This window comes from Gossypium arboreum, chromosome 3, assembly GCF_025698485.1.
Source record: "Gossypium arboreum isolate Shixiya-1 chromosome 3, ASM2569848v2, whole genome shotgun sequence".
Taxonomy (NCBI): Eukaryota; Viridiplantae; Streptophyta; class Magnoliopsida; order Malvales; family Malvaceae; genus Gossypium; species Gossypium arboreum.
In genome coordinates, this window is record NC_069072.1 from 134,689,477 (window position 1) to 134,709,154 (window position 19,678).

Consider the following 19,678-nt stretch of genomic DNA (forward strand, 5'->3'; position numbering starts at 1 on the left):
TTACTAATATTATTAAGTTTGAATTTTTCATGATTTTTAATAAAATAAATTTAGTATTAATTGTGAATTTGTTTAATTTTGCGTTTAATTTGTCAAATATAGTCTAATGAATATGATTTAATTATGGTTTTAGAGTTGATTTGATAAAAGTTAAGTGCTAATATTATTAGTTAATTATGAAATTTTATCAAATCAACTCTAAAACATGAATTAAGCACTAAAAGTTGACATTGTTATCTTCACGTACCAAAATGTATAACTTTTATCAAAAAGTACCACATTAACTCAAAAATAACATAAATACCACATAAGAAAAAAAATGCCAAACTTATATACTAAATTATTCATTAAGCCTTTCCTAAAACTAAAATAGTTGAAGACACTTTTAATATTGAGTAAACTACTTTAATAGTTGCTAAATTTCTTATGAAAATTTAACCACCAAACTATCCGAATTCGTTTTTAGTCACGGTGTCTTAAAAGTATAAACGATTGGATGATGCGGATTTTTTGTAAAAAGTTATTTAAAGCAATAGGCCTCATCATATTGAGAAATCATTTTATGAACTCTTCCCACCACATCAACCATACAGGGGCGAAGCCAGAAAATTTTTTTAGGGGGGCCGGATGAAATTTTAATTTTTTATAGTTTATATTTTTATAATTTGTAAAGGATTAAATTGAATTTTTATAATTTTAGAGGGGGCCAAGTACAATTTTACCTTTACTAATTTAAAATTTTGAAAAAATTTCAAGAGCCTAAAATGAAATTTTCCATTTTAGGGGGGGGCGGAGCCCATGCCAGCCCCCCTGGCTACGCCCCTGCGACCATAGTCCCTTTCCAATTATTTAATGATATTTCAACAACTTTTTCCATGTCATTGATACATAATTTTGATAATTTTTTTTACTTTAAAATCCTAAACCTCAAACTTGACCTCTAAACCTTAAACTTTAGGGTTCTAGGTTTGAGTTTGAGTTTGGGGTTCTGGGTTCAAGGTTTGGGTTTGAGTTCGAGGTTCTTCATGTTCTGTATTCTAGGTTCAAGGTTCGAGGTTTAGGGTAAAAAAGTTGTCAAAATTGTGTATCAATGACTTAGAAAATTTTTATAAAATGTCATTAAATAATTGAAAATGGACCATAAATGATGTGATGTAAAGCGTCCATAAATAATTTCTCCATCATATTTTTTTTCTTATTTTTCTCATTTCTTTCCTTCCTCCTTTACTTTTTTTTTCTCTTTTTTTTTTTCTCTTTCTTTTTTTCTTTGCTTCTAGCAACCCTAATAGTCATCACCTTACTCCCCTATCGTCCAATGTTGCCTTTGACTAAACTTGTAGCCAAAATGCTCCCCTTTTTATCTTTTTTTAAACTATGCAAGTAGTTTTCTGAAAACAATAACCACAATTCCCAAAACCTCTCGAAATAAAAACTTTTGATCTAGGAAGCACGGACACGGCTTATCCCTCCTCATATCAGTGTCGTGCATGTCTCCGACACCGACACTCGTCGGACACACCAAAATATGTAAAAAAATAAAAATAAAAATTAAACATGGTCCTGAAACGGGTGTCTAAAAACAAACACAATTCCAACACGGTGATGATGGATGGTGGCACCGGATTGAAAAACCCCTGTTGAGAGTGAAAGGAAAAGTAGAGTTTTAGATTTTTTCCCTTCTTATTTTTCATGAAAGGCTGAGGGTTTTCTTAAATGAGATAAAATGTTTTTTTTTTCCTCAGATAATTTTGAAGCAGTTCAAGGCCTGTCTTGGCTATTTGTAGATTGATTTAAAATAGCTTATTTGAGAAGCTTTCATTTTCTGCACGATCCCATTTTTAAGATTTCAATTTCAACTTTTTGTTTGCTTTCCTTATTTCCATTTTCCTACTTTCAAAGTTAAAACAAATATGGAAGTTTGAAGCAATTGAAAGTAAGTTTAATTTTTTATTTTGTTTATGCTTTGAATGAGTTACGGTTTTATTTTTTTTAATGACCTAGTTCTCAAACACTACCATCTTCCTTTGGGCCAAACACAACCTCATTTCAAGAGCATAGTTTAATTTCTAAAAAAAGAAAATGCCCTTTAGAACAATCGTTAAACCTTGTTGCTCGAGAGAATTTAAATAGTGAAATTGCTTGAATGTTTTATATAGGTGGATTACCTTTTCATCGTTGTATGCCCTTGGATTGCTGCTAGTCTAGGATATGTTACTCTCTTGGTCTCCCTCCTCTGTCTAGTTGTTCAAATCATTAAAATGGTGCCTTGAGGAGTTGAGCCTACAAAACTCATATATTTTATTTTTGTCTAAGTTCAGCTCGATCCGAAATATGAATCTAAAATTTTACTTAAATCCTCTCATATTATTTTTAAATATTTAAAACTAATATTTTAATTTAATATTTAACAATTTAATATTTTTATTTATTGAAAATTTTATATAGTCATCATAAAATTATTTTAATATTTATATTGGAGTAGTATTTTATATTTAATATAGATTTTTTTAATGTGCTATAAATTTCATAAAATATAAAGATAGCATAATATAAAATATTATAAACTTAAAAATAGGTCGACCTTGAATGTTCAAGTACAAGCTTATTTTTAAGTTTAATATTTTACTCAAGCCCTATTAAATTTCAGGTTAATAACTTAACTTATGAATAGGTCTAGTTATAATAACCCAATATAGATTAACGATAGAACGTGAGGATAAATGGTTGAGTTGACCGAGCCAACTCTCCATAAACCAATCAAAAAAAAAATGGTGGAAATTGGGTTTTATATCATAACAATGTTAATTATATAACTAACGATACAATCATTAAAAAATCAAATTCAAATAGTTTAGTGATTAAATTGAAAATTTTTGTAATTAAATGACCAAAACAAAAACAGGTGAAAAGTTTAGTGATTGGTAAAATAGTTTACCCTTTATATTTTAATCTTTATACTTTTTGCTTATGCAGTGAATCCAACGGTCAGGAATAACGTAAACCCAATTTCTTGAAAAAGGGAAAAGATCATTTTCATCCGTCAGATCATTTCCCTTCAAAAAGATAGGGTTTTCTCATTGGATATATAGGCCCTCTTATTCACCATCCCCTCCACTATATATAAACAACACGTAAACCTCTCCCCTACCCACCTTAAACCCTAGATCTCTCTGCCAAATTTCTTCATTATTTTCCTTTTTCTTTTCGATCTATAGCCATTGAAGAACCTGAAGTTTCAGATCCGGTCCATTTGCTTGGACAGAGTAATCACGGTCGATTAAATACTCTTAATTCTGTTTAGCAAAACAGGTTTCGTTTAAATCAATCGTGTTACTCTGTCCAAACAGATGGTTTGGATCATCGAATTTGTTTTCCTCTTCGTTTCTTGAAGAAAACTGGGTTCAGGCCATGGAAATGAAAACAGCTGCTGATGCAAGTTATTTATTTTATTTTATTTCGTTCAGATCTTGATTCTCCGCAACAATGGTGAGCACGTGTGCACATCGCGTTGCGGCTTTTGAATCTCTACGAAGTGGAGAGCATTTTCGTTGGAATGCAGTCTAGCACAGCTCTATATTTTTCTTAATTCTTCATTCTCTAATTTTATCAATTTACATTTGCTTCTACCTTTACTAATTTTATAATTTTAAATTTGAGTCCAGATAATTAGATATTAATTTAATTAGAGAAATTTATCTTTTAAAATCAAATATTTTATATTAAAACAAAATTTTTATATATTTTTTAAAAAATTATTAAATGATGAATCTAAGTTGAATGATAACAAATTTGTATTGTTTGATTTTTATATTTTTAATTTTTAATATTTTTATATAAAATTATGAAAAAACTAAACCATTATCATGATAATATTGATTATTTATATTACTATTTAAGTTCTTAAACTCATGTTAATTATATTGTTTAATTTTAAATTTTTAATATATTTTAATTTTATTATGTACATTTTAATATATTCATTATATATATTTATACCATATATAAAATGATTGATTAAATTAGTATCACAAATTAACTCAAAATCAATTCAGTTATGAAATTGTTAAAATATTATTATTTTAAATTAAAATTAATATTATTATAAGGTAATTTTATCTTTTACACTTTTATATGATTTTTAAATAAAATAATAATTTCATTATTTGAGATTTGAACATAAAATCATCAAATTCATATAAAAACTCTTGCCACCCACTAATAATAATTTATTATATATTTTTAGAAATATATTGTTTTAATATAAAATAAATTTATTTACTTACATCATTATAGTCATAATTTAATTAACATCGACTCAAAATTAATGACAATACCATATTAAATTATTGTATTAATAAATTTCAAATCATATATTTTATTATTTATAGCAAATTAGTCTTAGTAATTTAAAGGTGTTTGTTGAAATCATTTTTATTTGGAAAAATGGGGGGTGACTTTTAAAATGAAAATTGAGTCGCCACTATTCCTTTTTGTTTAGATGTGATCGGATCACTTTGTGATCGATCATTTTAATAAAACATTTTGGTTTATTAAAATGATATTTTTTTTGTTTACAAAAAACTAGAAAATGGATTCAGGAGTCGGTTATGCGTGAGGAAGGATTAGCGCCCTCGCAGCGCCCAAAATTGGTACTGTATTGATCAATTAATGTGCTAATGTTGAAAATTTGGAAAAAAAAAATTTAAAACACAGTTCCTTAAAAAACGTTTAGATATCTTGAATCGGATATTAAGATTCTCTCGCTCAGAAGGAATAAAATATCATACCCAACATGATAGGATACAACATTTTAAACCCTCGATACAAGATCATCTCATAAGTTTCAAAACTCATGCATTTGAAATTTTAAAAGGATATTTGACTATTTGGCAAAACGGTAAATCGAAACCCAGCATGATTGGGCACGGTTTATCGAATTTTCACATACGAAATATTGTCTCATTTTAATTTAAGAAAACATGGATGAAATTTCAAAAGGATATTCTGTATTTTAGTCGAATGAAAAATCGAAACCCAGCAAGATTAGGCACGATCTCTCAAACTTCCAAACACAAAATATTTCTTTATGTTGAAGGATTTTTTAAAAAAAAAAAGCAGCATGAGTAATTATAGAAACGGTGGAGTACATTTATTCGCTGAAAAAAATGAAACGAACAATTTACGGCGAAATAGCAAGCAAGGTCGATCATATGTCAATATACGGAAATACAAAAGCAAGGTAACTAACGACATGTACATAGTTAATATATTACCATTTATCAATCATATTACAAAGGTGCAAATATATAAAAAGCACACCAAAAACGGATTATAAACAAACGAATAATACATAAAATAAACTATATGCATGTAGACGTATAATACATGCAAAACTTTGAAATTAATCATAAATGAATAACGATGAGATTAAATAATACATAAAATATAAGTCTAACATATAAGTTCAAGACAAATACTATAGAAAAGATTTTTAAAAATAGTGCTATAAACCAAAATTTACGTCAACGTAATAATGTATGCTCATAAAACAATTATGTACATATAACAAAGATTTTAACATAAATTATATACATATAATCGTATAAAAATATACAAAAGAATATATATGAATAACAATCTACATAGTATGAAGTCAATGATTTCACAAAATATTTTTTTTTAAAAATTATCCATCAACCATTGATAATATATAAAGTGAAAAACCTAATATAAATAATACATATATGTAAAATAATAATAGATGAGAATGCTTAAAAGTTATAAAAAAGTAGTAAAATAGGATTTTAAAAAAATATTAGATATAAATAGATTTGAAAGTAAGTGCAAATATAAACATATACATATATACAACTAAATAATGCAATCATAATACATTTAATATAATTCCAATAATATATATTAAAATAGATAATGAATTTATAAATAAATAAAAAATCAATTGAAATGAATAAAAAAGAAACAAAAAAAAAAGGACCGATTTAAAAGAAAATAAAATCAAAAGGTTAATTTACAGCACTGAGGACTATAATACAATGCGCCCAAACTTATAGGGAATAAAAATGAAATTATCCCATGCCCCTGAACGCAGCATTTCAACATGGACCAAATCATAATAGCACATAAATCTCAGGGAAAATTTTAAAAAATAAAAGACACGCAAAAAGGGCCCAATCACATAATAACACAAAAGTGAGGAACCAGATGTGGAATTTACCCATTTAGGATAAAAACGCGCTCGTGGATTAGATCAATGGGCAGATCCCTTTTCTTAAATGAAGCCATTTAATTTGTTTTTTAAAACCAAAAAGAAAAGGACATTAAAACCTTGTTTTCATTACTGCTTAAAAACAAGAGATTATCCCTTTTTAAACTCCCCCCTTTCCTCTTGCTCTTCTTTTACAGGTCAAAGAGAAGAAGTTCGACCGCCACTTTTGAGCCAAATTTCAACCACTTTTCGGCTCTGCGATTGGGGGTTCAGGTAAAGTCTTTTTCCTTCCCTTTTTATTTTCGTTTGTATAAAAAAATAAAAAGAACAACACAAAAAAGGATGAAATGAAACAATAGAGAACCAAAATAAAAAAATCACCTTCGAAATATTTTAGATCTGAAGTTTTTCCTTTTCCTCTGTATTTCCTTTGTATTCGTAATATTTTCTTTGAAAAAAAAATCCATTTACATTCGATTTGATTCAGTCTTATAGCCGATTTTTATAACTGTTTTCAACTATTGCAGGTGCGTAATCGAGCACGTCTCTGACGTGGCTTGGTGGAGGAGCGTGTAACGCCCCTTACCCGAGACCGTTGTCGGATTCGAGCATAAGGCACTACTAAACTTATTTGAGCACTTAACCAAATTCAGATAATTTATATCATACTTTTCAGACAAGCTGTCCAACTGCGTCATAGTTGCTAAATAATTCATATCTCGAGTTATAAAACTCGAAATCCAAATCCGTAAATTTTCCCCAAATTTATACTCATATATATACTTACCAATTTTTTTATATAATTTTTGGTTGGTCCAATTAGTACAGTTTATTAGTTAAATCCTCCCCTATTTCAGGGTTTGGCTACTTTGACCCCTGTGCACTACGAACCAAATTTCTCTCTGTAAAAAATTCAAATAACCATGATATTTGTTTCTCTTAAAAATAGACCCAATGAGGAATCCATACATATACAGTATGACTCATAATTATTTTTGTGCAATTTTTAATGATTTTCTAAAATCAGAACAGTGGAACTCAAAGTCATTCAGACTCTATCTCACCACAATTTAAATATCTCATAACATAAAATCCAATTTCATGCACCGTTTCCTCTATATGAAACTAGACTCATTAAGCTTTAATCTCATTTTTTTCCCAGCCCTTAACTCAATTTCCACAATTTATGGTGAATTTTCAAAGTCAAACTACTGCTACTTACCAAAAACTGTTTTAGTACAAATATTGTTAACTAGTTTATAACATCTTTACTTCAATTCATTCAAACTCTATACATGCCATATAAATCTTTAAACATAAAACAAAAACTACCAGAATTGATCTGAATAGTGTGCCCTGTTGTGTTGATCCGATCTACCCACTTCACTTCAAGTCAATCTACATAAAAATATTAAACACACACAAGTAAGCTTATTGAAGCTTAGTAAGCTCATAGGCATAAAAACACAAATCATATCAAATATCGTACACAATCATATATCTATTAGTTTAACTATTTCATCCTCCAAACCACAATTTCATTAATAACTCATTGGAATAATTTCCATATGGCTACTCACAATTTAACTCCCTTAGGCCCATTTCTCATTTACTTCATTGTCAAATTAGGGAACAATAAGGGAATTGAGTGCTTCATTATCACATTGCCATAGTAAACTATGGACTTTCACATTGTTATGCATCACACACCGAAGCCATAGCCTTGCCATGGTCTTACACGGTTCACATATCATACCGAAGCCATATCCTGCACATGGTCTTATACGGAATCACATTATCACATTATACCGATGCCATAGCCCAGCTATGGTCTTATACGGAGTCACATTATCATATTGCACCGATGCCATAGCCCAGCTATGGTCTTAAACGGGCGCACTTATCACATATTTTTCGTCAATTCATCAGGGTCACAGAATAGAAGCACTCAAATCCATTGTTCCTACTAATTTGTACTTTTAGTTACACATTATTTATTAGTTAATGCGAATTGATAGTATTCATCAACAATAAAATACTTTAACAATCATAAGATTTTCATATCAAAACATTGAACTTTGCCATATGAACTTACCTGGACTAATTTGCAAAAGTCGTAGAAATTCAGGGACTATTCTTGAATTTTCTCCTTTCCACGATTCAGTTCGTTTTCTTGATCTATAATAATAAAATCATTCCTTCATTAGCATCCATTTCAACTCTATTTCACTTCACAATTTATGCTGTTCAAATTTTGAAATTGCACTTTTACCCCAAAATTTACAATTTTCACAATTTAGTCCCTGCTCAATTCACCCATCAATTGAACTAATTTTTCTCAATTAACACTTTATTTTATCATTATAAACTATTTCAAAACCTTTTATATTCTGAATTTCAACAGAAACCTTCAATTCACAACTTTTTCACAATTAGGTCCTAAATATCATTTCCTATCAAAATCACTTACCAAAACCACCTTAATATGAAATTAGAACTTAAATTTCATAATAATTCATCATAAAATTACCTTATCCATCCAGGGTAACTTCCAATTTCACCCATAAAATCAAAAACTAATGAATTCTACAAGTGGACCTAATTGTAAAAGTCATAAAAACATAAAAATTATCAAGAAAAAGCAAGAATTAAACTTACATGATGTAAAGTATGAAAAACCAGCTTTCTCCAGACCTTCTACGGCGTTTTGGCTGATAAAATATGAAGAGATCCCTAGATTCTTCAATTTTATTCTTATTTTATATGTTAAAGTTGTAAAATTTCCAATTTTGCCCTTATTTCCCTTATTTTTCTGCTGATTTTCTTGCCTTTGCCGTCCAGCCTATTCACTTTTAGGCTTAATTTCCCTTTAAATCTTCCTTCTTTTAACACTTGAGCTATTTAATCGTTTTAGCAAAATTTATTTTTATTACAATTTAATCCTTTTTATTTAATTGACTACCTAATCGTTAAAATTTCTCAACCAAACTTTAATACTAGCTAAATGAAACTTCATAAATATTTATAAAAATATTTATAGCTTGATTTTCAAATTCGAGGTCTCGATACCTCGTTTTTGACCCGTTTGACCTAATAAATTCTTTTAATTCACTAATTTCACCATTTCACAAATTCTTCTAAATTCTTACTTGACTCATAAATATTAAATTACTTTCTTGTTCAATCTTATTTGTCGGATTTAGTGATCTCAAATCACCATTTCCAATACCACTGAAAATTAGTGAATTCTGAGGCGTATGACAAGGACCTAAACGCTGACGATGTGGGAGAGGCGCTATTTCTTCATGCTGCAAGCAAGGGTGGTCTGCTTAGGGTTTTTTTTTTCTGAAGTTGTTTAAGCTTTGGGCCAATTGGGCCACATTGTAAATGGGTTTTAGGATTGGGTTTGTATTGGGCTTGATTGAATTGGGTCTGAGGGTATTTTGTTTTAATTTTAGTATTGGTTTGGGCCCAGGCGAAATGGGCCATCCACAACTGCCCCTCTTTGCTCATTATCGTGTAACGAGAATAGAGCAAAGACTCCAAATGGGTCAATTCTGCCCGGTCTTGTTGAGTCTTGACTTCTTTGTTGCTCATCTTCTTCAAGTAGACTTACACCAGCTTTAGGAAAGTTTGTAACTTCAACTCACTCTCTTGCTACCTTAGAGAGATAGGGCTGGTGGCTAAAATCTACTCCATAGCCGATACATGGAGATAAGACTCGCCATTTCTGATCTGCTCCATAGCTGGTACATGGAGATAAGATCTGTAATTTTCAGCCCGTTACCCTACTACTTAGGGGGTTAAGGCTTGTATCTTCAACCTGCTCTCTTGCTACCTCAGAGAGATAAGGCCGGTGGCTTAAATCTGCTCCATAGCCGATACATGGAGATAAGACTCGCCATTTTCGATCTGTTCCATAACCGATACATGGAGATAAGATCTGCAATTTTCATCCTGTTACCCTACTGCTTAGAGGGTTAAGGCTCGTATCTTCAACTTGCTCTCTTACTATTTCAGAGAGATAAGGCCGGTGGCTTAAATCTGCTCCATAGCCGATAAATGGAGATAAGAATTGCCATTTTTTATCTGCTCCATAGCCGACACATGGAGATAAGATCTGCAATTTTTAGCCTGTTACCCTACTACTAAGGGGGTTAAGGCTCGTATAATACAATGCGCGCAAACTTATAGGGGCTAAAAAATGAAATTATCCCATGTCCCTGAACGCAACATTTCAACATGGACCAAACCGTAACAGCACATAAATCGTAGGGAAAATTTAAAAAACAAAAGACATGCAAAAAGGGCCCAATCACATAATAACGCAAAAGTGAGGAACCAGATGCGCAATTTACCCATTTAGGGTAAAAATGCGCGCATGGATCAGGTTAATGGGCAGAGCCCTTTTCTTAAATGAAGCCATTTAATTTGTTTTTTAAAACCAAAAAGAAAAGGACATTAAAACCTTGTTTTCATTATTGGTTTGGGCCTAGGCGAAATGGGCTATCTACAGTGTTAAAAGGTGTAATTTTATAATTTTATAATTGACTTAGAGACCCGATTAAAGAAAATGATTAAAATACGACAAAATAACATTATAACATGATAGGAAAATGACAATATGAATTAATGAGCAAAAAAGCAATTGGAAGGGACACACTTAAAAAGAGTTACTCAAATAAAAGGCCTACCATAAATATCTATCCAAATAAAAGTTTACTTTCAGAACTCGAATATTCAACACTTAACTATCAAATCAAACACAAGAATTTATCTTTATTTCCTTTTATAGAAATTTACCATAGAATTTACTCGAATCCATTTTTTCTAAAAAATTACATTTATATTTTCTAAAAATGTTTCAATAATATCGGTGTCAACTTAATCATCTTTGATTCATTTGATAGAATTGTAGACAGTAACACACAAAACATAATAATTATAAATTTAGTTTTACTATTTACTTATCTTGTCATTTTAATTTTTCCTTTTTACTGTTTTGTTTCTTAAAATTCAAAATTTAGTAAATTTTTGTTGAAAATTTTTCAATTATATTTGTTCAGTGGGGTGAAAAGAAAATTAGAAAAATGAAAACTAAAAGAGTAGAAAAATAGAAAGAATTTTTTTAATTAATATGTTTGGTAAGAAGAACAGAAAAATTAAAGGATAAAATAATTTTTTCTTATTTATTGCGTGAAAGAGTTAAAATTAGTATTTTAAAAATACATAATTTTGAATAAACTTATAACTCCCTCTTATTTTCTTTCCCATTATCATTATAATTTGGAATTATTTATTTTTATACATGAGGATGGAAATCTGATCATCTTTCTTCCTTTTTTTTTTCCTTACTAAGCAGTTGTATCTCCGTTATATTCTATGTGTCGAATCTTATAGAGCACCTATAAAAATTTGACACGTGTTTCTCAATAAAATCAATAATACCATGGATTCATAGTTAGTTTCTAAACCGTAGCCTGATTAACTTCAGAATTAAGCACTTCTGCTAGGGCTATATGAGAACCGCATGAAGTCCCAAAGTAATTAATAGTAAGTTGTCCTAACATGTCTCTTCTTAAAATGTCTCATTATCATCATTAATTAAATCTCAACATACGTATATCGAAATTATAAATTAATACATAATTTGAGAATTTAAAATCGACTTTATTTTTTATTCACTTTGACAATAGAGACTTTTAACTTAATAAATTTAATCTATGTGGTTTATGGGTTATTATTTAAATTTCAAAATTAGAAAAATCACAATATTAAAAATAATCAAAATTAAATATAAAGACTATTTATGCACGAACTAATATAAGAATTTGACCATTTTAATAGCAGGTGCCAAATTTAACCCTATTCATTTTAGCGGCCAGCCCTGGACTCGAAGCCTCGGGCAATCCATGCTATTTCAGCCTTTCAAGTTGGGGGAAAACCTTGACTGATAAGTTCCCTTGATGTTCGTTTCATCTTTCAGGTTTCAGCTCAACTGTCGTTAAGTCTCTTTCCTTTCCTGGTTTTGTTATACACATGTTGCTCAAGAGCAAAGCTTATTCTAACCATGCAGTTCAAGGAACAACCAAAGCACTCAGCTCCCTCTCCTCTCTATTCACCAAAGACCCTCTTCAAAGCTCTTCATTGATACCCAAACCCAGAGTCCAGAACCCACGAAAACCCCTCCTTTTGTGTCCCAACGAGTTCGAGTATTTCGTCAGGCGTCAATGTAAATCAGGTAAAATCACCCTCCACGATGCACTTACTTACTTTGACAAGTTAGTAACAACTGAACCTTCTCCATTGATTCAAACGTTTAATATTGTATTGGATTCAGTTTCAAAGCTTAAATGCAATTCAAATGTGTTTTCAATGTATAGGAAGTTGAATGTTGAAGGGATTAAACCAAATTTGTATACTTTAAGCATTTTGATGAATAGTTGCTGTCAATTAAAACAAATGAGCTCTGGGTTTTGTGTTTTTGGTGAGATTATAAAGAGGGGATTTGAGCCTGATTTGGTTACTGTTAGCATTTTGTTGAAGGGTATGTGTGCGGATGGTAAGGTTTTAGATGCAGTTCAAGTATTTGATAAAATGTGTGAAAGAGGGTTTCAAGGGGACGGTGTTATATATGGGATTCTAATTAACGGGCTTTGTTCTTTTGGTCATCCGGGTATGGCTCTAGAATTGCATAGGAAGATGGAAAATAGTAACTGTCAAGGGACTTTGCTGACGTTTAGTATGGTTATTGATGCTTTTTGTAAAGATGGGATGGTTGATGAGGCAGCGAGTGTGTTTTCTGAAATGGTTTTGAAACAAATTAGTCCTGATGCTGTTGTTTATGGTTCTTTGATCCATGGGTTTTGTCGTCTAGGTAGGTTGAAAGAAGCTGTTAATGTTTTTGATGAAATGGTTAGTCGAGGACTCACTCCGGATTTGATCATGTATAACACTTTGATTCATGGTTTTTGCCAAGTGGGAATGTGGGGAGAAGCTGTGAAAATTTTCAATCGGATGGTTGAAAATGGAATTTCTCCGGATGTGGTAACCTTCACAACTTTGATAGATTCTCTAGGCAAAGAAGGAAAGACAGGAGAAGCTCAAAGGATACTTGATTTGATGATTCGACGGGGGGCGAAGCCAGACATACGAACTTATAATTCACTCTTGAGTGGATTATGTTCAAACGGTCACTTAGATGAGGCAACCAAACTCTTTGGTTTGATAGTTGATCAAGGTCTTAAGCTTGACGCATTTAGCTACAATATAATGATTAGTGGCTATTGCAAGAGTTGGAAGATGGATGAAGCTTTTGAACTCTTTCAGAAGATGCATGACAATGGAATTAAGCCGACTATAGTGACTTACAACACACTCATAGGAATGCTTTTCCAAGAAGGGCAAGTGAGCACTGCAGAAAAGATGTTTAATGAGATGCATGTTTATGGTCAGTCTCCAGCGTTATCTACATATACTGTCATGTTGGATGGGCTATGCAAGCATGGCCACATTGAGGAGGCTTTTGATCTCTTTCATTCACTTGAAAGTACCAATAAAAAACCGAGCATTGAACATTTCAGCATACTAATTGATGGAATGTGGAGAGCTGGAAAATCAGAAGAAGCTAGGAAAATGTTTACTGAAATTTCTGAGAAAGGGTTGTCTCTTGATGTTGTAACATATAACATAATGCTCAGCGGCCTCTGCAAGCAAAGTATGTCACTGGAAGCCAATAAATTGCTCATGGAAATGGAAGAAAAAGGCTGCATACCCGACTCGATCTCATTTAATACCCTTATTCATGGACTCTTACGTGAAAAGGAGGTTGAAAAAGCAATGAATCTTTTGGAAGAAATGCGCAGAAGGAATTTCTCAGCAGATGAAGGAGTCACTTCATTACTGCTACGCCTTGCCATGAAGGATGAACAATGTCGTGCAGCTCTCGAGTCCCTTCCAGAGGTTATCTGAAAAAGGCTGTTTCTTGTAATATTAATACCAATGTGAACATATCAATCATCTGCCATAACTCCTCTCTTTTCTGCTTAACATAGAAAGTGCTAAGAGAATAGCAAAGCTTGCTTCTTTATGAATTCGATTCAGATGAGATCATAGTGTAGGATTGAGACTTAAGATGACAATGCAGCTGTGCTCAAACTGATATTCACAAAATACATCCTCTTTTAAACTTTTTGTACAAACTGTACAATAGATTGATACTCAACTATTATAAAAGACTGAAAAAAGAAGAAAAAAACACAGACAGACAGAAAAGTAGTTCCACTATCTCCTACTTCATGGAAAAATCATCCATGATGCTATACAAGTAGTTAATTCCCAATGCTATTGCTTTTCTTTAATATCTATGCCTTCTAATCAGCAGCTTTCTTTGGGGTTACAACTGCATTCATGGCACCAAATTTCTCAGCTTTTCCCAGCACAATCTCAATCTTCCAAAAAAACAAAGACAAACACAAACGGAGAATTAGACATATGAACAACAAGGACTTGTCAATTAGGATGGTATACAAGCAAGGCAACTAACTAACCTTAGCTTTCTCAATCTGACGGCCCTTTCGATCCTCCTGGGTGCTGAGTACAGTTGATGTCATTATCCCTGTTTTCATTGCCAAACAATCTGAATCAGTGACAACATACCAAGCAGGTAGTTAAAGAGCAATGACAATATGATGTTATGGCTGTTATTTTGCGGATTTAATGCCCTCTGTTTTGTGATAGCATTTCATTATGTTAGCTATCATGATAAATTTTGTGGCCGTAATTTAAGAAAGAAAAACTTGAGGCTTCTATTACCTTTTTGGATTGCGAATCCATTTCGCTTGAGGATCTCAGCTATAGTGACAACAGTTGGAATAGCTGCGGTTAAATAACTATAAGTATCAGCAAAAGTTCCAATGACAAACTACACCATATGGTCCAAATCATTAAACACACATACATACATACATACATACATACATACATACATACATACATACATATGGCTAATAATACTCGAAGAAGAACTTGACCAAGATTTTGTAACAAGACTGATCATCCTATTTGATTACAAGAAGAATCAAGTAAAAAGATCAGAGAAAATTATACCCATTCCTAAGCCGCAAAGCTCAACTTCATTGAACTCATTTATGTACCTCTGCAACAAAGGAAGCATTAGATTAGATTAACTAAAACCCCATAAAGTTATAAAGAAGGAAGGTGTATATGCAATTTAATCAATGAACAGAACTCAACTAAATGCATTAAAACAAACCAAGTCTTATCCAATGAATTATTAGAGCCAAAAAATATTAAAGATCCCATGATATGAAAAAAAAAAACATCAGAAACCAATTTGAGCACCAAGAAACAGAAGAAGAAACTAAAACCCAGTTCGGAAAAGATGCAAAAGCATAGAAAACCAGTGAAAAGAAACAAATCTCAACTTCTACTCCAAGAAAATCATTAACCCCAAAATTGAAACAATGTTCTTTTTTTTTTTTTTACCTTAGCACGATTGAGATAGAAGATGAAGGGTTTCTTGGTATTGGAAACTTGGACCTCCTTCTTCTGCTTCTTCTTCTTTTCATTCTTCATAGTCTCGATCTCTTGTGGCGACTCGACAGTTCTCGCAGGAGAAATGATGGAAGCAACCTCGGCAGCGGCAACTACAGCGACTAATACTGGGTTCTTGCCGTTCTCCATGTTGCCATCGTCGCCGGCGATGATGGTCGCTTCGTTCTTGGCTTCTTCTTGGGCCATAGGGCTCTCTGAAACTTCTTCTGCAACAGTCGACTCCATTGATTCAACTCGTTTCTTCGATTCTTCTGTGAAAAATATGGCGGGAAAAAGTCGGTAATCAGTTAAGAAGAAAGTTTCTTTCTGTGAAATGTGATTTGGGATTGGAAAGAGATTTTTTTTTTATAAAGGAAAATTACAAGGATACTGTCCAATGAATAACTGCCACGTGCTCATTTTAATAATTATAAATTCTTTTTTTTTCAATTTGAGTTAAATGTTTAAAAATAAAAATTAATTAAATTCGAGTTAAGTTTCAAATTTGAGTTTAAGCTAAAAACACGTAATTACTAAATTACCGAAGTTCTTGAGTTGAAATTTTAACAATAATAATAAAATAATAGCAATATAATAGTGAAATAGTAATAAAATAATTTGTTTGAGTTAGGCTTGAGTTAAAAATCTACATAAAGCCTGATCCATTTAAAAAACGAATCTTATTTTTTATTCAAGACTTTTTTCGAGCCTATATTTTTATCTAAATCTTCTTACTATTTCTCGCTATTCGTCGGACGAATTTTTAGAACTGAATAAATAACTCGACCCAAAAGTGTAAAAATACTTTGATATAAGTTTTTTAAAAAACTTATGTTACAGGCCCAGCCCAACAAATAGCCAACACTTACACTATTTCTAAAAAGCTTACTTTAGGGTTTCAGCCTTTATATACAAAACTAACCTCCCCCAAACAAAACCCTAACGGCTACAGCTCTAGAATTCAAGCCTTTCGACCATGGTAAGTGATCTCTATCCTCTGCTTCATCTTTCTTCTTATTCTTTGTTGCTCTTATGGTGGGGAAAATGGTTTTTTTCTGACAGGCGGATGTTGAGACGGAGGTAGCGGCGGCTGGAGTGCCCAAGAAGAGAACATTCAAGAAGTTTAGCTTCAGAGGTGTTGATTTGGATGCTCTCCTTGATATGTCCACTGATGAGCTTGTCAAGCTCTTTCCTGCCCGTGCTCGCAGAAGGTAATAAGAAAACAGAAGCAAGTTTCATTTTTTTTTTGCAAAATATGTTTTTTTTTTAATTGCTATTAGTGAAAAATATGAAATGGGTTTTCCTTATTATTATTATTATTATTATTATTATTATTATTATTATTATTATTATTATTATAGGTTCCAGAGGGGTCTCAAGAGAAAGCCCATGGCTTTAATCAAGAAACTTCGCAAGGCGGTAATTTGTTCTTCCCTTTCCTCTTTTCATTTCTTATGTTTATCAATTTTGGATTTATCTTAGATCTAAAATTTGATGTGACAGTTGAGAATTTTGACTTAATTTTGAGTATTCATAGTTATGTTAGGATTGTTTTCCATGGCTTGCTCTATTTCTCCATTTTCATTTATCATTTTTGATGGATGTATTCATTTTTATTTGGAAATTTGTTTTCTGCCAAATTCTAGCAACTGAAGCCTTTTGTTAATGCTTGTACTTCAATTGGTTGCATTTCATTTGTTTATATTTTCAATTATATCCCAATCCTTGAATGTGCATAATAGAACATGATAAATTATGACAACTATCTTCTCCATATTTTTGCATTTTGCTAGTTCATTTTCCTTTTAATTTTCTACTTCTGATCATTGCTGGATGGTTAGGGGTAATTGTATAATGTTAGAGTGATTCATTGTTGGTGTAGCGTTTTTGTTGCAGAATTTTCGTTCTAAATCCAGCTTTACAGGATATTATCTTGATAAAATCTCATTAGTGTTTGATAGTTCTATTTGAGTTAAACATTATACTTAAAGCATAATCTTTGTTCGGATGTCTTAACCCAGAAAAGGGAGGCTCCACCAGGTGAGAAGCCAGAACCAGTCAGAACCCACCTCCGAAATATGATCATCGTACCCGAAATGATTGGTAGCATTATCGGTGTGTACAATGGCAAGACATTCAATCAGGTTGAGATCAAGCCCGAAATGATCAGCCATTACCTTGCTGAGTTCTCTATTTCGTACAAGCCAGTTAAGCACGGTAGACCCGGTATCGGTGCTACTCATTCTTCAAGGTTCATCCCTCTGAAGTGAAGCCCTTTCATGCTGCTTGGAGCCTCAATTTGGGGTTTACTATTTGAGAGTTAAATTTTGTTTGTTGCACTCTTAGTAATGAAAATTTCACACCCTTTTGGTTGCTTCTTTAGATAATGAGACTTGACAATGTTTTAAAGAGTGTTTTGTTTCATCTATTAGTTATGATAGCTGGAGATGTCTTTAGATTTTGTGATGAAGATGAAGTTTGTTTATTTTCTCGATTGAACCATAGGTGGAGTAGTAAAAGATATTAAATCTTCAATTACACAAATTTAGGGTTTTAAATGATGATGAAAATGCGGAATGAATGTCCAAAATTTTATTGGTAAATATGCAACATTTCATTAGATCAAATCTCATCTTATTGTCATCACTACAAGCAGAATTTAATTATCAGAACAAAATCGTGTTCGGGATCTAATCTTTTGTTTATCCAGTGGTGTAAGATTAGAAATTTTGAACCTTGTCTCTGATTTGACATCAAATCATATGCTCCTACGTTCCTCAAGCTTCCTCTCCACTTCTTGCAATGTTCTATTTATAGCATTTTCTACATCGGCAGCTTTCATCTATCAAAATAAACAACAAATGATGCAATTAGTAAACTCAATTTGTAATGATGCAAAGAGAAAAGAGGGCAAACCTTAGTTGCAAGATCCAAAACCAGTTCTTGATTATAAACCGTTGTTCGGATCATTCCGGGTTTCGAATCCAATGTCTTCAAGCACTTCAAAACCGCCAACATGTAATCAATCTCATAACTTGGATCATCTATCCTTGCTCTAATCTTGGCTCCTTCATTATTGGCATTGCCACCCAAATTTACAAGCAATTCGTTGTTGTTCCTCTGCAATTCCTCCCTCTCCATTTCCAGCTCTCGAACTCTCATGGTTGCCGTTTGAACTATCGAGTTCTTATCGTTCTGCCATTAATGACCAACCAAAAAGCTCAAAAAAAAACATAATCAACACTCGTACAAAAACAAAAAAAACCCACCTTTGTTCCAAGAGGAAGCATTGAATACAAGGCGAAGTAGCATTTTTTCTGCTTTTCTCTTCTTATTCTCTCTTTCATCATGTGCTTAAGACACCTCTGTTTTTTTTCGTCTTTGGATATGACTGAAACCCAATTTGTTTTCCTCAAGAACTCGATCAATCTCTTGTTTATGTTCCCTGATCTCACTCCATTATTACATCCATCGGCTTCCAACCATGGTTCGGTTCTTGGTGTTTTTGGATATGGCTGAAAAGCGCTTGGTCTAACAGGTTGAAGAACAGGGGTTGTTTCGTACCATATTGTTCCATGTTCACCTAATAGTAGTTTTATCAGCTCATCCATGGTGGGGCTTTCGTTTTCTTTCTTTCTTTCCTGTTTTTGGTTATGGGGAACTTAAAGAAGTTTCGATTTGAACTTGACACGTTTATATAGGATGATGATGACGGCTTTAGTCCATATTACTTGAGTTGAAAAATATTTTCAAACTGGTTACCAAAAATGAAAATTGTTCAAAGCGTTGATTTTTCTTTCACTTCGTTGCAGGCGATTTGTCCTAGGTCAATGTCTTTGACTCAAATAGTAACCCCAAGTGGTCTTAGGGTTTTGGACCTTTTTGTTGAAATTGGGC

General features: G+C 32.1%; 4 protein-coding genes and 1 long non-coding RNA gene across 21 annotated transcripts in view; 2 read left to right on the forward strand and 3 right to left on the reverse strand.

Moving 5' to 3' along the window:
• Positions 1-18,251, forward strand: part of LOC108474497 (40S ribosomal protein S15-4) — a 96,070-nt gene extending 77,819 nt beyond the window's left edge. For 11 of the 16 annotated variants that reach the window (XM_053025990.1, XM_053025989.1, XM_053025986.1 and 8 more), the window contains exons 2-5: positions 16,723-16,760; positions 16,844-16,992; positions 17,143-17,200; positions 17,803-18,251. In XM_053025990.1, the coding sequence (XP_052881950.1) occupies positions 16,758-16,760; positions 16,844-16,992; positions 17,143-17,200; positions 17,803-18,051 (459 nt within the window). In that variant the 5' untranslated portion in view covers positions 16,723-16,757 and the 3' untranslated portion in view covers positions 18,052-18,251. Of the gene's footprint in view, positions 1-586; positions 597-780; positions 791-4,439; positions 4,451-12,156; positions 12,167-13,353; positions 13,365-16,722; positions 16,761-16,843; positions 16,993-17,142; positions 17,201-17,802 lie in introns of those variants that run through there. The other 5 variants (XM_053025995.1, XM_053025985.1, XM_053025988.1 and 2 more) reach the window with 5 other exon arrangements.
• Positions 7,458-8,441, reverse strand: LOC128290438 (uncharacterized). Its single transcript, XR_008280288.1, has 2 exons — positions 8,322-8,441; positions 7,458-7,624 (listed from the first exon to the last, which is right to left on the reverse strand). It is a non-coding gene; the product is annotated as an uncharacterized LOC128290438 (long non-coding RNA).
• LOC108474498 (pentatricopeptide repeat-containing protein At1g63330-like) lies at positions 12,266-14,427 on the forward strand. Its single transcript, XM_017776439.2, has one exon. It carries the CDS (start codon positions 12,266-12,268, stop codon positions 14,195-14,197), a length of 1,932 nt encoding a protein of 643 aa, XP_017631928.1. The 3' UTR covers positions 14,198-14,427.
• LOC108474499 (uncharacterized protein At2g34160-like) lies at positions 14,408-16,118 on the reverse strand. Of its 2 annotated transcripts, none has more exons than XM_017776444.2 (5): positions 15,734-16,118; positions 15,335-15,383; positions 15,041-15,103; positions 14,776-14,843; positions 14,408-14,676 (listed from the first exon to the last, which is right to left on the reverse strand). In XM_017776444.2, exons 1-5 carry the CDS (start codon positions 16,025-16,027, stop codon positions 14,599-14,601), a joined length of 552 nt encoding a protein of 183 aa, XP_017631933.1. In that variant the 5' UTR covers positions 16,028-16,118; the 3' UTR covers positions 14,408-14,598. The 2 variants fall into 2 exon arrangements, with proteins under 2 accessions (XP_017631933.1, XP_052881938.1); XM_053025978.1 differs by having other exon boundaries at positions 14,776-14,864.
• Positions 17,872-19,631, reverse strand: LOC128290436 (transcription factor bHLH92-like). Its single transcript, XM_053025974.1, has 3 exons — positions 19,051-19,631; positions 18,698-18,976; positions 17,872-18,623 (listed from the first exon to the last, which is right to left on the reverse strand). Exons 1-3 carry the CDS (start codon positions 19,390-19,392, stop codon positions 18,540-18,542), a joined length of 705 nt encoding a protein of 234 aa, XP_052881934.1. The 5' UTR covers positions 19,393-19,631; the 3' UTR covers positions 17,872-18,539.
• Positions 19,632-19,678: the final 47 nt, after the last annotated feature.

Coding starts and splice junctions, on each gene's coding strand:
- LOC108474498 (XM_017776439.2), top strand. CDS start 12,266: ATGTTGCTCAAGAGCAAAGCTTATTCTAACCATGCAGTTCAAGGAACA.
- LOC108474499 (XM_053025978.1), bottom strand. CDS start 16,027: ATGGAGTCGACTGTTGCAGAAGAAGTTTCAGAGAGCCCTATGGCCCAA. Junction 15,104..15,334: donor GCTTTGCGGCTTAGGAATGG/GTATAATTTTCT, acceptor ATTTAACCGCAG/CTATTCCAACTGTTGTCACT. Junction 14,677..14,775: donor GTCAGATTGAGAAAGCTAAG/GTTAGTTAGTTG, acceptor TTTTTTTGGAAG/ATTGAGATTGTGCTGGGAAA.
- LOC128290436 (XM_053025974.1), bottom strand. CDS start 19,392: ATGGATGAGCTGATAAAACTACTATTAGGTGAACATGGAACAATATGG. Junction 18,977..19,050: donor TGCTTCCTCTTGGAACAAAG/GTGGGTTTTTTT, acceptor CATTAATGGCAG/AACGATAAGAACTCGATAGT. Junction 18,624..18,697: donor TTTTGGATCTTGCAACTAAG/GTTTGCCCTCTT, acceptor TTATTTTGATAG/ATGAAAGCTGCCGATGTAGA.